We start from the raw sequence: 16,792 nt of genomic DNA, 5'->3' as shown, positions 1-16,792 counted from the left end.
CTAAGTAAATCTGAGGAAATTCTTCTGTAAAATGGATACTCTTCTTCCATTTTTCTATTTTCAAATTCTGTTGGTTGTTTTTAAAGCAAATCACATGTATTTGATAATTCCTAAAATTATTAAAAAATATGTATTTTTTAAGTTACACACAAGCAAAATATAGAAAAAAATATACACCACAACACTTAAAGAGATTGTATTTAGATGGTGGGACCACAGGTCATACTTTTTTCTTTCTCCTATTTTCTGTATTTTAAAATTTTCATTATAATAGAAGAATTAAAAGTTAATAAAATGCAAAATATTTTCCCAAATCACTTTCTTTCAGACCTTTCTTTTAACTCTGCTCCCTCATGACCCGACTATAGCAGTCATAATAAACAAACCTGTCTTAAGCAGACAAATTCATTTATGCTAATACTGGTGAAGTAGTAATGTGAAGATGAAAATACAAGACAGAAGTCCTGATGGCCACAGATGACAGAGAGAAGATCATTATGGTAGTGAGGGTTTCAGTTACCTGTCTCTACTTCAGCAATGTCAATAAAATGATCTTCTGAAGCTGATGCCAGCATTTTTCCATCATGGCTAAAACTGAGGGTCCTCACAGGCCAATCCAGCCTATAACAGAGTAGACAGAGGAGACATTAGAATAACCCAATAAGAGGAGGGCACAATTTCACCCAAAATGAAGTAAAATTAACTTATCCAGCAAGGAAAGTACTGGCAGGGCTGCTTACCTGGAAAAGCACCGAACACACACTAACTCATCCACATCCCAAAGGCTGACCAAAGCATCTGCACTTCCTGTGGCAAAGTACTTCCCCATGGGGTCAAATTTGATGCAGATGCAGTTGGAAGGATGGGCATTGATGGACTGCACAGGCTTCAGCTCTGGGTAGCTGAGAAACAAGACAGATGGCAATCAAACTATGGGAAGAGGACTATGGTACTGAGACAACAACAGGAGACGCTGAAGAAGAAAACCAAAGTAAGACAACATAACAAATATCAGACTATAATTCAAACAGACTTTTCTAAACTTTAAAAAAATAAAACTAGGTTATCATCAGACCTTTCTGACAATAAGACTTTCTGCCAAAAGAAAATGGACTAACGTATTTAAGCTATACAGGGAAGAAAATATGAATCAAGGATTTTTTTTTAGTAGGCTTCACGCCTAGCATGGGGCCCAATGTGGAGCTTGAACTTACGACCCTGAGATCAACACCTGAGCTGAGATGAAGAGTCAGACACTTAACTGACTGAGCCACCCAAGTGCCCCAAGGATTTTTTAATTATTTTTTAATGTTTATTTATTTTTGACAGAGAGAGAGAGAGAGACAGAGCATGAGTGGCAGAAGGGCAGAGAGAGGGAGACACAGAATCTGAAGCAGGCTCCAGGCCGCGAGGATTTTTATGTCTAGCAAGTGACTATCAATTATAAAAAGCTCAAATACTAAGCATAATATAATAAAGTAGTTGTAAGTTTTATTAAGTCTATAAATTATAATAAGTATGAACTCAGGGAAAACTGTTCCCATGAACCCTGTTCCTGAGGAAGCTAAAGAATGAGCTTTAACAATCAAATGACCAGAGATTCATCAGCATAGGACTGTTAATGAGCATTACATATATAGCTTCTTGTGTATGTATTGTGGTGGTAGTGGTAATACTGTTATTCTGAGATATCTCCACATATAACATGGATAAAGGTAATAAGTAACTGTGGGATATTCTAATTCTGTAATCCCGTGTCCTTGAGAACCTGAATACTCAGTTTGAAGGAAAGAGTTACTTATAATATAGAAGATATTTAGTAAAATTCCTCTAGTCCTGAATTTTAACTGGAACTTATCAGTATGAATTCACAAGATATTTTATCTTTAAAAATACACACAGAGGCACCTGGGTGGCTCAGTCTGGGGCTTCTGACTTCAGCTCAGGTCATGATCTCACAGTTCGTGAGTTCGGGCCCCGTGTTGGGACTCCGTGCTGACAGCCCGGAGCCTCGAGCCTGCTTCAGATTCTGTGTCTCCTCTCTCTCTGCCCCTCCCCAGCTCTCACTTTGTCTCTCTCTCTCTCTCAAAAATAAACATTAAAAAAATTTAACAAAAAAACAAATACATACATACACATATGCTTCCTTGCTCTATCCACTGGAAAGGTCTAGAAATAATAATCAACGTATCAATATGGACATCGGTAACTCCAATATTATTTCTCAGAAAAAGAATCCAGGGATTGATTCTTAGAGAATTTTCTGATTAAAGGTCTGAGGCAGGAAGCATACAAGATGAACTTGGAATACTCATCATACCAGAGAGCAAGAAACTGAAGACTACTAACACTGTCAAAAAAATGACTCAGGAATCAACTTGAAGAGGCTCCCGTTGGCTAAAGATGGGATAATTTGAGCTTCCATAAGGATAATTATTCCAATAGATTGAAACACATCTACCATGCTTAAATACATGAGTTTATAATGAGTCTTAAAACTAGCTGATTATCTTTGTAAGTGATAGAGAACTAATTCATTATCTGATGACAAGAAGCATTTATCCTGTCTTTCCTAAGTAAACTATATTCTTTTTTTTAAGTTTATTTTTATTTATTATTTTGAAAGAGAGACAGAATGTGCATGCACAAGCAAGCACAAGCGGAAGAGGGGCAAAGAGAGAGGGAGACAGAATCCCAAGCAGGCTCCCCACCCAGCACAGAGCCTGACGTGGGGCTCCATCTCACAACCATGAGATCATGACCTGAGCCCAAACCAAGAGTGGGACAGTTAACCAAATGAGCCACCCAGGTGCCCCAAAGTAAACAATATTCTTAAGTAACCAAATAGTAGGGGCGCCTGGGTGACTCAGTCAGTTAAGCATCCAACATTGGCTCAAGTCATGTTTTCACGTTTTGTGAGTTCAAGTCCTGAGCGGGGCTCTGTGCAGACAGCTTGGAGCCTGGAGCCTGCTTTAGATTCTGTGTCTCCCTCTCCTTCTACCCCTCCCCCACTCGCACTCTCTCTTTCAAAAATAAATGAACATTAAAAAAAAAAAATTAAATTCCAAAACTAGACAGAGACCCCACTAAAAAAGGAGAACTATAGACTGATTTCCCTGATGAACATGGATGTAAAAATCCTCAACAAGATATTAGCCAACCGGATCCAAGAATACATTAAAAAAATTATTCACCATGACCAAGTGGGATTTATACCTGGGATGCAGGGCTGGTTCAATATCCGCAAAACAATTAACGTGATTCATCACATCAATAAAAGAAAGGACAAGAACCATATGATCCTCTCAATAGATGCAGAGAAAACATTTGACAAAATCCAGCATCCTTTCTTGATAAAAACCCTCAAGAAAGTAGGGATAGAAGAAGCATACCTCAAGATCATAAAAGCCAAATATGAAAGACCCAGCACTAATATCATCCTCAATGGGGAGAACTGAGAGCTTTCGCCCTAAGGTCAGGAACAAGACAGGGGTGTTCACTCTCGCCACTGTTATTCAACATAGTATTGGAAGTCTTAGCCTCTGCAATCAGACAACACAAAGAAATAAAAGGCATCCAATCGGCCAGGAGGAGGTCAAACTTTCACTCTTCCCAGATTAACATGATACTCTATATGGAGAACCCTAAAGATTCCACCAAAAAACTGCTAGAACGGATTCATGAATTCAGCAAAGTTGCAGGATATAAAATCGACACACAGAAATCAGTTGCATTCCTATACACCAACAGTGAAGCAGCAGAAAGAGAAACCAAGGAATCAATCCCATTTACAAGTGCACCAAAACCATAAAATACCTAGGAATAAATCTAACCAAAGAGGTGAAAAATCTAGACACGGAAAACTAGAGAAAGCTTATGAAAAAAAATTGAGGGTGACACACACAAAAAAGGAAAAAGATTCTATGCTCCTGGATAGGAAGAACAAATATTGTTAACATGTTGATACTACCCAAAGCAATCTACATATTCAATGCAATCCCTATCAAAATAACACCAGCATTCTTCACAGAGCCAGAACAAATAATCCTAAAATTTGTATGGAACCAGTAAAAACCCCAAATCACCAAAGCTTTTCTTCTTGAAAAAGAAAACCAAAGAAGGAGGCATCACAATCCCGGACTTCAAGCTATACTACAAAGCTGTAATCATCAAGACAGTATGGTACTGGCACAAGAACAGACACTCTGATCAGTGGAACAGAACAGAGAACGCAGAAATGGACCCACAAACGTATGGCCAACAAATCTTTGACAAAGCAGGAAAGAATATCCAATGGAATAAGGACAGTCTCTTCAGCAAGTGGTGCTGGGAAAACCGGACAGCGACATGCAGAAGAATGAACCTGGACCACTTTCTTACACCATACACAAACATAAACTGAAAATGGATGAAACACCTAAATGTAAGACAGGAAGCCATCAAACTCCTCAAGAAGAAAGCAGGCAAAAACCTCCTTGATCTTGGCCAGGGCAACTTCTTACTCAACACGTCTCCGGAGGCAAGGGAAACAAAAGCAAAAATGAACTATTGGGACCTCATCAAAATAGCTTCCGCACAGCAAAGGAAACAATCAGCAAAGCTAAAAGGCAACCGACAGAATGGGAGAAGTTATTTGCCAGTATCCAAAATCAATAAAGAACTTATCAACCTCAACACCCAAAAAACAATCCAGTGAAGAAATGGGCAAAAAATATGAATAGACACTTCTCTAAAGAAGACATCCAGATGGCCAACCAACACATGAAAAGATGCTCAACATCACTCATCATCAGGGAAATACAAATCAAATCCACATGAGATACCACCTCACACCTGTCAGAATGGCTAACATTAACAACTCAGGCAACAACAGATGTAGGCGAGGATGCGGAGAGAGAGGATCTCTTTGGCACTGCTGGTGGGAATGCAAGCTGGTGCAGCCACTCTGGAAAACAATATGGAGGTTCCTCAAAACATTAAAAATAGAACTACCCTACAACCCAACAATTGCACTACTAGGTATTTATCCAAGGGATACAGGTATGCTGTGTTGAAGGGACACGTGCACCCCAATGTTTATAGAAGCACTATCAACAATAGCCAAAGTATGGAAAGAGCCCAAATGTCCATCGATGGATGAATGGATAAAGAAGATGTGGTATATATATACAATGGAGTATTACTCGGCAATCAAAAGAATGAAATCTTGCCATTTGCAACTATATGGATGGAACTAGAGGGTATTATGCTAAGCGAAATTAGAGAAAGACAAATATCCTATGACTTCACTCATATGAGGACTTTAAGACACAGAACAGATGAACATAAGGGAAGCAAAAATAATATAAAAACAGGGAGGGGAACAAAACATAAGAGACTCATAAATATGGAGAACAAACAGAGGGATACTAGAGGGGTTATGGGAGGGGGGATGGGCTAAATGGGTAAGGGGCATTAAGGAATCTACCCCTGAAATCACTGTTGCACTATATGCTAACTAACTTGTTTGTAAATTTAAAAAATTAAATTAAAATAATTAAATTAAATTAAATTAAATAATTTACACAGCCATTGCTGGGTAAAAAAAAAAAAAAAAAAAAAGAAAGAAGAGGTAATTTAAGACCTAGACACAGAAAGGAACACAAGCCTGAAAAGATTGGATCTGGGGAAAATTCAAAGGGAAGCCTCTGTAGTGTTTTCAGCAGGGGTGAGACGCAATCTGAGTTACTCTTCTACAAAACCACTGTCACACTGAATTGTCACCATCTCCACACCAGACTGTGGGTTCCTGGGCACAGAAACTAGCTGATGTTCACATCTGTACTCTTGGCACTCAGCCCAGGTCTGCCACAGGGTAGATGTTTAATGGATGGTTGAATGAACCTCCTTGCCCCTCAAAAAGAATAAAATCTTGCCATTTGCAACTATGCGGATGGAACTAGAAGGTATTATGCTAAGCAAAACTAGTCAGTCAGAGAAAGACAAATATCATATGACTTCACTCATATGAGGACTTTAAGACACAGAACAGATGAACACAAGGGAAGGGAAGCAAAAATAATATAAAAACCAGGAGGGGGACCAAATAAAAGAGGGTTACTGGAGGGGTTGTGGGAGGGAGGATAGGCTAAATGGGTAAGGGGCATTAAGGAAATCTACTCCTGAAATTATTGTTGCACTATATGCTAACTAATTTGGATGTAAATTAAAAAAATAAAATTAATTTTTAAAATAATAATAATAATAATAATAAATGATAGTAATAATTAACCAAATAGCAGATGAGAGGAAATACCTTATAATCCAACAAATAAATAAGCATGTGAAATCAGCTAAATTCAGACTAGGAGAATATCTGCAGGTTTTCAACGACTAAATTAGAAGTAAAAGAAGGATGCAAAGTGACTTGGTAGTGTAACATACTTAAAAGACATCCAATTTTTTTAAATACACAAAACTAGAGTATCTAGAAATGCATACATGGTCGCTAAAACTATAAAGAAATACTATAAAAATCAAGATAGTGTTTCCTTTTGAGAAGCGGGAGATATGAGCAGGAAAAGCACATGTTTGGACTTCTGGGATGGCCAACAAGTTACATTTCTTGACTTGGGTGGGGTTACAAAGATGCTGGGCATATAATGGTTCATTAAGCTATACATTGTTTTAAGTGATTTTCTGTATCTGTGTTTTATTTTCTGATGAAAAGGCTTTAAAAGAAAAAAGATATAGAATCCTTACTAACTACAGAATAAAATTCAAGCTGCTAAGCATAGAATCCAGCCTTTTATAATCTGATCCCAGATTATATCTCAACTTTATCTTCCCATTTTCAGGCCCTCTCTTCAGACACCTTATCTGCCACCACTCCCAGCAACTCTGACCTACCAACTATTCCCCAAATAGACCATGCTTGTTCACACCAGTTTCGTCCACTGTATGGTTCCCTTTTGCTGATTCTTAAAATTCTCCTCAACTTTAAGGATCAAGCTCAAAAGGTGCCTCCTTCAAGCTCCAACTCCCACAGTCCATATAAATTTCTTTCCTTGGGGTTCCATAGCAAATTCCTAGACTCTCTAACATAACCTATTTCATACTGCCTTGCATTACCCACCCAGAATAACAGAAAGAATAGAATCGACAAGCCTGAATTTCAATTCCACCATTTCATTCATTTACAGAATAAATATTTAATGAGATCCTAACTCTGTGTAGCAGGTATTAAGTTAGGCACTAGGGATTTAAGAGTAAACAAGTTACACATGGTCCTTACCCTCATGGAATTTATAGTCTAATGGAAGATACAAATAAACATGAAATTGTAACACAGAATGAGAAATGCTTCCAACAGGAAGTACATAAAATAAGCTTCTGGGGCCCTTAGGTGGCTCAGTCCGTTAAGCATCTGACTTTAGCTCAGGTCATGATCTCGCGGTTCACGAGTTCGAGCCCCATGTCAGGCTCTGTGCTGACAGCTCAGAGCCTGGAGCCTGCTTCAGATTCTGTATCTCCCTGTCTCTCTGCCCCTCCCCCACTCACGTTCTGTCTGTCTGTCTGTCTCTCTCTCTCAAAAATAAACATAAAAAAAATATTTGTTTTTTTAATAAAAAAAAAATAAGCTTCTAACCTGGGGAAGTAGGAAGATGATGAAGATGGCTTCCCTGGAGGGTAAGTGATATTTAAGCTAAGACTTTATGGGTACAAATTATCCACAATTCAAGGTGCATCTACTTCTAGTGCTCACTAGTTGATAGTGATTTAACCTCTGTGAATCCCAGGTCCTCATCTGTCAAATAAGATGCATACTATCAACCCCCTAGAATTTCTGTGATGACTTAAGTAAAATATAAGGTGCCTGGCTCAAAGGTGCTCAACAGAGGTTAGGATTCTTTATTACCACTTGTCTTTTGACCTCCTTCAGGACAGACTCAACATCTAATTCATCTCTGTATCCACCACAGCACCCAGCACAAAGATCAGACAGTTCCTAAGCTAGAACCCTCTCACCTGAGGATGTTGATACAACCATTGCCATTTGTCAGGAAGAACATGTTATTGTCATTATTCCAAGAGATTTCATTGACTTCAAACTTGAACTGCTCCTCCGCTTTGGAACGGTGTGTCTTGGCATCAATAAAGGTCACCACGTCATCCTTGTTGCCCACAGCAATGGTCTGTCCATCGGGACTCCAGCAGATATTAATGTTCTCCCCTGGAAACCCAGATATAATCAGCAAGATATTGTTTGCCCATAATCCTCCAGAAGTTTATTTTTTTTATCATACAAAGACCAGAGCTATTCACTAAGGTCCTAGTCAATAGAAGGGAATGACCACTTACTCAACAATTTTGAGACCAGCACATTCATCTACAAATTTCCCCCCTTTGGGTCCTCACAATAATTCTCTAATGGACACTTCATGATTCCCAATTTATATATGAAGAAATGGAAGATAAGAGAGATGAGCCAAAATGTCAAAGCTATGACGTAACAGAGCCAAAATCTAAGCCAGATTTAACTCCAAAGCCTCTAATTCTTACACCAACATTTCCCAAACTCCAGTCATTCGAATGCCACTTTCACAATTTTTGTCCTATGTTAACAGCTATATTTCTTTACTCAAGACTTTTCTTAAAATTGACTCAAAAAATGTCTTAAATAAATTTAGTTTCAATTTAGCAATGAATTCTACAGGCTAGTTCTTTTTTTCTGGTAGGAATTAAGATATAGACACAGCAGTTTTGAATGTTCATCCATGTTACACCTAAATCACACATGCATTACCAGCCGTCTACTTGGAGAAAGCACTACAACATTCCATGTCCAGGTACCAGTCTTGTCAAAAAGTCCAGTGGCCCACAGTGAACACATTGATTAGAAATGTCATCAACTTTACCAATTCTATGATGCATATTTTTTTCACACTTTATTATCTATAATGTACCTTAAAATACAACAGGATGCATCTCAAAATTTTTGGTGCGTCATGGTTACCTAGAAGCTTTATCTTCTTTCCTACTAGCACATAAAATATTGGTGCATCTTGTAATCAATGACATGTCAGTCAATAAAATATAATAAATGGCCTCAAGGTTTACAGAACAATAGCTGGTGAAGAACAGATTCTACAAACATACTGCACGACTTCCAGTTCATTTTGTCCCAGACCACCAAGACCATTCATTCCAAGATCAGCCATTCTAGCCTATCAACAGTTTCATAAATTCTCCACACATCTGTACATGCAGTTCCCTCCTAGAGCTGCCTCCTATCCCCCACCAACCCACTGTACCCTGACCACTAAATCCCTATTAGCTATTCTAAGAGTTTGCTCAAATCTGTGAGACCTTCCCTGTCTCCACAGGCAGACTTAAGCATTTCCATTCTGAGTGTCCATCTTTTAGACCTCTCCAGTTAAGACGAACCATGTCATATCACGTAGGGTTTTTTTTACACGTACGTCTCTCTCCCTGCACTAAACCCAGTACAGGTCCTAGGAGCTGGAGATTGTCACATTCAGCCCAGGATGTCTCATACCTAACACAAGGCCACAAATAGAGAAGATAATTCAGGAAAGGCCTGTTGAATGACCACAAGTAGCTCATTCCTATTGCCCTTTCTCTGAAGAGTCACCTTTAGTGTTCACAGTGGCAATGCATTTCGTCGTCCTCACATCCCAGATGCGAATGGTTTTGTCTCCAGACGCGGTGACAAAGAGGTCAGGATTACTTGGGTGCCAACAAAGCTGGTCCACACTATCCCCATGTCCCCGATAATTGTTTTCTTTAACCTGAAATGAGAATCCAAACATCACTACACACAAAAGTACCTGCCTCCACATGTAATTTTTTTAACCTTATTCAAACTAAAGTACCTTGTGACCAACAAAGATCTGGATAATTTAAAAGACACCAATCCTTCCAAGCCCTTTCTGCCAAACTACTCCCAATACCCACCCACACTTCCTCCCCAATCACTCTAAACTGTTCTGAGGTTTGGGTTCCATACCAATGGCCTTACTCTTTTGTCCTCCCTGTCCTTCCTCCTTCTTTCTGGTTTTCCATCCTTACTCTACCACCCAGGTTCCCAGTCTTGCTCATCCCCACAGAAAGCCCTATTATTTTCAAAAGGGCCCCCCTCACCACCATGGGGACCTCACCAGCACCACAGCACCCTAGCCACTCCTCACACTACACAACACCTTCCTACCACTCTCGTACACCCCCATCTCACCCCAGTCCCATCCACCCTCCTCACCACCCGTCTTCATCTCCCCCCCGCCCCCCTCATCTGAACTCCTCCTCACTACTACACTCCCTCGCACCCCCACCTCCCTCTTACCACCGCCGTCCACCTCTCCACCACACCCCCTCCTGACCCCTAAACACCAGCCTCATCACTCCCACACTCCTCTCTCGTGCACTGCACACTCCCAACATCCCCACACCCCTTGCCTCCACCCCCCTTTTCACCCCCATTCTCTCCCTCAACACCACACCGCCCTTTACCACGGCCCCTCTCTCCTGCTGGGCCGGTCCCTGACAGCTCACCAACCGGTCCTTCTCCAGCAGGAATACGCTGGCCGTCTTGTCGAAGGACCCCGAGGCAAGGCGACGCCCGTCGCAGCTCCAGGCCACCGAGTGCACCTTGGCGCTATGCGCGGGGAACTCGCGCGTCTTGCTGTGGCCGCGAAACAGCTCCTGCATTCCCAGCACGTAGCGTGTTGGGCCGCTGGTCACTGAGCACCAGGGAGCCATTGAGCCAGGACCACTCTGGCCCAGCGCCGAGGGCCCCATGGCCGCCGCAGGAACCGCCATGACAAGCTCCCGGTGGCCCGCGAGGACACGGCAGCTTTGGCCCAGTCAGTCCTGCCGCCGCTGCCGCACGCCTGCGCCCGGAAGAGCGGCTCTCCCCTGCACAGCCGCACTGTGGGCCATCCGGAGGGGACTACAAATCCCGGCATGCAGCGCGCGAGCTTCCTTACTTTTCAAATACGATTACGATTTAAGTATCTTTCACAGTTAATGATTCTAAGGATTTTAGGGCCTATTTCCCCCTTACCTACTGCCAGGTAGATATATTTGTATCCCTATTTAATTGAAAAAGAAAACCAATGCAATCCTTCTAAACCTCAGTTCCCCATCAGTGAAAGACATTTTTTTCTAGGGTTGATCCCCACCCTCAGTCCCCTCCCTTGGAGCAGAAAACTCTCCACACTCCGGCTGGTGAACTAGGGGTTTGTGGGTGTCCACAGTTCAGGAGGGGAGGGACTGAGAAAGAGTCCAGGGAAGTCTTTAAATAGGCAAATTCTCCGCTTTTAAAAGGTACTACTGGTGAGTGATAGAAGCAGAAATATGTTCACTTTAGTGCAGAAGGCCGATCTATACAGCCTGCATAGTTCTGATAAGGAGCATATACGTACTGGTTGCTACATTCTTAAAAGGTCCCATGATAGCCTGTATATCCCACCACTAGTTAATATCCAGCTAAATGATAAGCACCGGAGAAGTCTTGGAAAAATAGTTTTACGAGTAGAAATTCAAAGAAAACATTTATGATCTAATACTCCCTGCACATCCCCGCCCCCTTTAACAGTAAGCATATAACCACTGGCTGCATATAGCAAAAGCGTGGGTCTTTCTGCCCACGTCCTGTCCCGGTGCCATTTAAATAGACTTACTAAGTTGCACTGTAAAACATCTCAAGAATTCTTTCTTGACGATCAGCGTTCAATGATCCCGCAACACCATATATATGCACATGATTACATATGCAAAAACGTAAAAGATACAGAGTAAACAATAAATGCCTACCTGTGACACACACTCCCTCTTTGATTATATATTTCCATCCTTACCACACCTACCTTAAACCACAAGTCCAGCAGTTTCTTGCTGAAGAAACCGTGGTAAATTGCCACGACAACCAAAGCCCTGGGGAAGGACTGTGGGCTGGGAGAGGGGTTTGGAGGTAAGCAGGTGGCTGGAAATTTGTTTAAAAACAAACCTTTTTTTAAAAGGATAATATAAAAAAAAAGTGATATGAGCACTTGGTAACAAATATAGAAAATACAAAAGGGAATAGAGTAAGTTTACCTCCTGTGTCTCCAAATTCCCCTTCTGAAAAACATTATTAAATTTTTGTGTGGTCTTCCAGAGACAGTTTAAGTGTAAAAAAGCACCTTTGGAAAGGTAGATTGGTCTGTATATATCCTTCCCATACCACCACCGCCTGGCAAAAATAGTAGCCTTCCTTACATAAATTGTTTTCTTTGGTAAACACACGTAATCTATAGTATATGCTAATGTCTCATTCTATTTCATGGATGAGTCTTTAATGACATGCATGTATAATAGTTTATTTAACTGATCCCCTTAATCGATAGTGTCCTTGAATTTGCTTTTAGAACAATACTGCAGAAGGATCGCCCTGGGGGACTCAGTCTGTTAAGCTCAGGTTGTCTGTTGGCTCAGGTCATGATCTCACAGTTCATGAGTTCAAGCCCCACATCCGTGCTGCCAGCACAGAGACTGTTTGGGATTCTCTCTCTCTCCTTCTCTCTCTGCCCTTCCTCTGCTCCTGCTATAAATAAACAAACTTAAAAAATAAAAATATATATATTAAAAAAGAACAATACTGCAGTAAATATGCTTATAAACTTGCCTATGCAAGTTTCATTGTGCACATACGCACTTTTTTATTTGAATAGATATTGCTAAAAATGAAAGCATTCTAACAATCTTTATTTCCATCGGCAACATAGGGAAGTGTCATAAGATCCTAAATACTAAATGAATCCACATGTAAAGCACATACTCTGATGAAGGCCTTAGCAAATAAGGCCCTTCTCTTTCCTCCATATTCTTCTCTACCCCAGTGCAACCACAAATTCTTATAGACTTCAAAGCTTTTTAGACTCCAAAGAATACCCATGAAGTCCACTAAAATCTTGGGGTAGGAGACCATTTGGTGTCTAGCTTTCCTTCCTTAAACTTTTCTTTTCAGGAATTTTCTTCATATGCTAGCTTTTTTTTTTTTTTTTTTTTTTTTTTTTTTCCCCTACAAACACAGGATTTCTGTCTCTGGGTTCCAGATAAGGAAACTAAAGAGGAAAAAGGCAAAATGTTCTGCTCCAGATCACATGGTTGTTAATGGACAGAGCAAAGATTAGAACTCAGCTGTGACTGATTCCAAAACCTACACTCTGATTCTCAGTTCCTAAAACCTCCATGTTATAAACATAATTCTTCGTATTTCTGTATTAATTTTATATTTTTGTACATTATGTGTGTGTTTTATTTCATTTTCCCTTGTGCTCTTTTTCTATATTCTGTAAACAGAAACATTAGGACCTCAGTTGTGATAAGTGTATCCTGCTGGTCTTCACTGAGACAGCGCATGGTACAACTGTTTTGAAGGTGGAACAGCATACGTGTGGGGGCTATGTGATTAAAGGCAGAGAATCTCAAAGGAGAGATAAAATTCAGGGAGACAGAGGCATTGGCCATTTTTTTTAAACTTGTATTTAGAAAAATAATCAAATTTACAGAAAAGTTGCAAGAACACTGCTAATCCTATGGCCCGGGTTCACCTAGTTTTAGCATTTTGTTTCCTTTGCTCTCTCTACCCATATACATATCTTTTCCTAAATGTTTGGGAGTAAGTTGCATATATCATTACACTTTGCCCCTAAACCTTGCAGTGAATATTTCCTAAGAGCAAGGATATTCTGTTTCCTATCTCCAGGATAGTTATAAACTTTGTTAATTTGAACAATAACATAGAATTTTATCTACTGTATTTCAGTGATGTCAGTTTAGCCAGTAATAGCCTTTAGAGCATTTCTCTAGTACATGATCTAGTCTAGGATCTGATATTCTATTGAGTTATCATATCTCCTTAGTCTCCTTGAATCTATAAAAATCCCTCAGCATTTCTGTAATCATTTTGATATTCATATTTTTAAAGAATTTGTCTGATGGACCATTTTAATAGTCCCTTTGTCACCAAAATTTCTCTTTCAGGTGCTGATCTTTGCTCAACTCTGAAGGATATTTTTACATATGGGAGTCTTTGGATTTTTAGGGTCACTCAGGGCAGAATCAGGATATAAATAATAACAGAGATATAAATAATAACAGAGATATAAATAATAACAGAGATGACAGGATGTATAGAGGGGATTTTCAGGGGGCGAGGGAGACATCCTACAGTGAAGGAAGAGTAGACAAGGAAAGAAGGAAGCTTGAAGTTTAAGTCCTTTGATAGTGGGGAGCTTTGGAGAAGCTGTTGTTACAAAAGAAAACAGGAAAGAGTCTGTCACTTCAGGCAAATGATGGCAGATATTCTACACAAACCCTTTAAACAACTGTCTTAAAGATGCTCAAGGAATTAAAGGAAGAGGGGCATGTGGGTGGCTCAGTCAGTTAAGCAGTCGACTTCAGCTCAGGTCATGATCTCGGAGCTCGTGAGTTCGAGCCCCATGTCAGGCTGTGCTGACAGCTCAGAGCCTGGAGACTGCTTCAGATTCTGTGATCTGTCTCTCTCTTCCTCTACCCCACTTGTGCTCTGTCTCTCACATACACTCTCTCTCTCTCTCTAAAATAAATAAGCATTAAAAAATTTTTAAAGAATTGAAGATATGGAGAAAGTAAAAAAAAAAATTTGTGAACAAAATGGAAATACAAATAAAGAAATAGAAAACCTAAAAAGAAACCAAGAAGATATTCTGGAGATGAAAAGTACAATAACTAAAATGAAAAATTCCCTACAGGTATTCAAAGGCAGATTTGAACAGGCCAAAGAAAAAAAATCAACGAACTTGAAGATAAGATCATGGCCATTATTGAACCTGAGAAACAGGAAAGGGAAAAGATTGAAGAAAAGTGAACAGAGTGTAAGGAACCTGTGTGATACTATCAAGTAAACCAACATATACACATTATAGGGGTCCAAGAGAGAGAAAGGGGGTACTAAGAAAGTATTTGAAGAAATCAGGGCTTAAAACTTCCCAAGTTTGGGGTACCCGGTGGTTCAGTCAGTTAAGTGTCCAACTTTTGGTTTCTAGGTCATGATCTCATGGTTCATGAGTTCAAGCCCCATGTCAGGCTCTGCACTGACAGTGTGGAGCCTGCTTGGGGTTCATTCTCTCTCTCTCTCTCTCTCTCTCTCTCTCTCTCTCTCTCTCTGTACACACACACACACACACACACACACATCTCACTCTCAAAATAAATAAATAAACTTAAAAAAAAAAACTTCCCAAGTTTGATAAAAGACAAATATAAACATCCAAGAAGCTCAACAAATTCCAAGTAAGATGGGCTCAAAAAGACCCACACCAAGACAGATTATAAGCAAATTTTCAAAAACCAGAATGTATAAAAACAGAGAATCATGAAAGCAGCAAGAGAGAAACAACTCGTCACATACAAGGGATCCTCAATAAGATCATGAGATTTTCATCACAAGTTTCATAGGCCATAAGGCAGTGAGTTGATATGGTCAAAGTGCCAGAACAACAAAAAAAGTGTCAACCAAGAATCTGTCCAACCAAAACTGTCCTTGAAAAGTGAGAGAGAAATTAAGACATTCCTAGATACACTAAAGCTAAGGGAGCTTATTACCACTAGATTTTTCCTATAAGAAATGCTCAAAAGTCCTACAGGATGAAAAGAAAAAAACAACAGAAAATAAAACTCAAAACAATATAAAAAAATATAGATCTCAATAAAGGTAAGTACATGGGCAATTACAAAAGCCGGTATTTTTCTAACATTGATTTGTAACTTCATGTTTTATTTTCTACATGATTTAAGAGACTAATATATTTTTTTAATTATGAGTCTAAAAACTAGTGTTATTGTAACCTTTTTTTGTAACTCCACATTTAGTTTTCTACATAAATTAAGAAACTAAAGCACTTAAAAGAATTACTACTTTACAGGGGCACCTGGGTGGCTCAGTTGGTTAAGCATCTGACTTCAGCTCAGGTCACCATCTCATGGTTTGTGAGTTCAAGCCCTGCGTCAGGCTTTGCATTGACAGTGAGGTGCCTGCCTGGGATTCTCTCTCTCTCTCTGTCCCTCCCTTACTTGCTCTCTCTCTCTCTCTCTCTCTCTCTCTCTCTCAAAATAAGTAAATGAACTTTATTTTTTTTTAATGTTTATTTATTTTTGAGACAGAGATAGAGACAGAGCATGAACAGAGAGAGGGAGACACAGAATCTGAAGCAGGCTCCAGGCTCTGAGCTGTCAGCACAGAGCCCGACGTGGGGCTCGAACTCACAGACTATGAGATCATGACCTGAGCTGAAGTCAGATGCTTAACTGACTGAGCCACCCAGGCGCCCCTATAAATAAATGAACTTTAAAAAAATTACTTTAAATTCTTTAAAAATACTTTAAAATTCTTTAAAAAGAATTAGTACTTTACATTTGAGGGCCCACAACGTATAAAGATGTAATTCTGTAACATCAACAACTAAAAAGGGTGAAGACAAAGCTATTAAGGGAGCAGAGTTTTTGTATGTTGTTGAAATCAAGTTAAGTTAGATTGTTAAAACTTTAGGATATTAAATATAATCCATATAGTAACCACAATGAAAATAGCTATAGAACATATACAAAAGGAATTAGAAAAGAATTGAAATATTTTGAGACAAAAATCAACTAAGCATAAAAGAAGACACTAATGTAGGAAATAAAGGACTGAAAAAAGCCATAAGATATGTAGAAAATAAATAGAAAAATGACAGAAGTAATTCCTCCTTATAAGTAATTAAGTGTAAAC

General features: G+C 39.6%; 1 protein-coding gene across 5 annotated transcripts in view; it reads right to left on the bottom strand.

Moving 5' to 3' along the window:
* THOC3 (THO complex 3) overlaps window positions 1-16,792 on the bottom strand; it is a 193,147-nt gene that overhangs the window by 108,315 nt on the left and 68,040 nt on the right. Inside the window, exons 1-5 of one of the 5 annotated variants that reach the window (XM_045035172.1) lie at window positions 10,552-10,916; window positions 9,635-9,791; window positions 8,008-8,212; window positions 741-902; window positions 521-621 (exon numbers count right to left, since the gene is read on the bottom strand). In XM_045035172.1, the coding sequence (XP_044891107.1) occupies window positions 521-621; window positions 741-902; window positions 8,008-8,212; window positions 9,635-9,791; window positions 10,552-10,818 (892 nt within the window). In that variant the 5' untranslated portion in view covers window positions 10,819-10,916. Of the gene's footprint in view, window positions 1-520; window positions 622-740; window positions 903-8,007; window positions 8,213-9,634; window positions 9,792-10,551; window positions 10,917-16,792 lie in introns of those variants that run through there. The other 4 variants (XM_045035176.1, XM_045035181.1, XM_003981234.6 and 1 more) reach the window with 4 other exon arrangements.

Source organism: Felis catus, chromosome A1 (genome assembly GCF_018350175.1).
Source record: "Felis catus isolate Fca126 chromosome A1, F.catus_Fca126_mat1.0, whole genome shotgun sequence".
Lineage (NCBI taxonomy): Eukaryota > Metazoa > Chordata > Mammalia > Carnivora > Felidae > Felis > Felis catus.
This window is presented reverse-complemented; position numbering and strand designations above follow the sequence as displayed.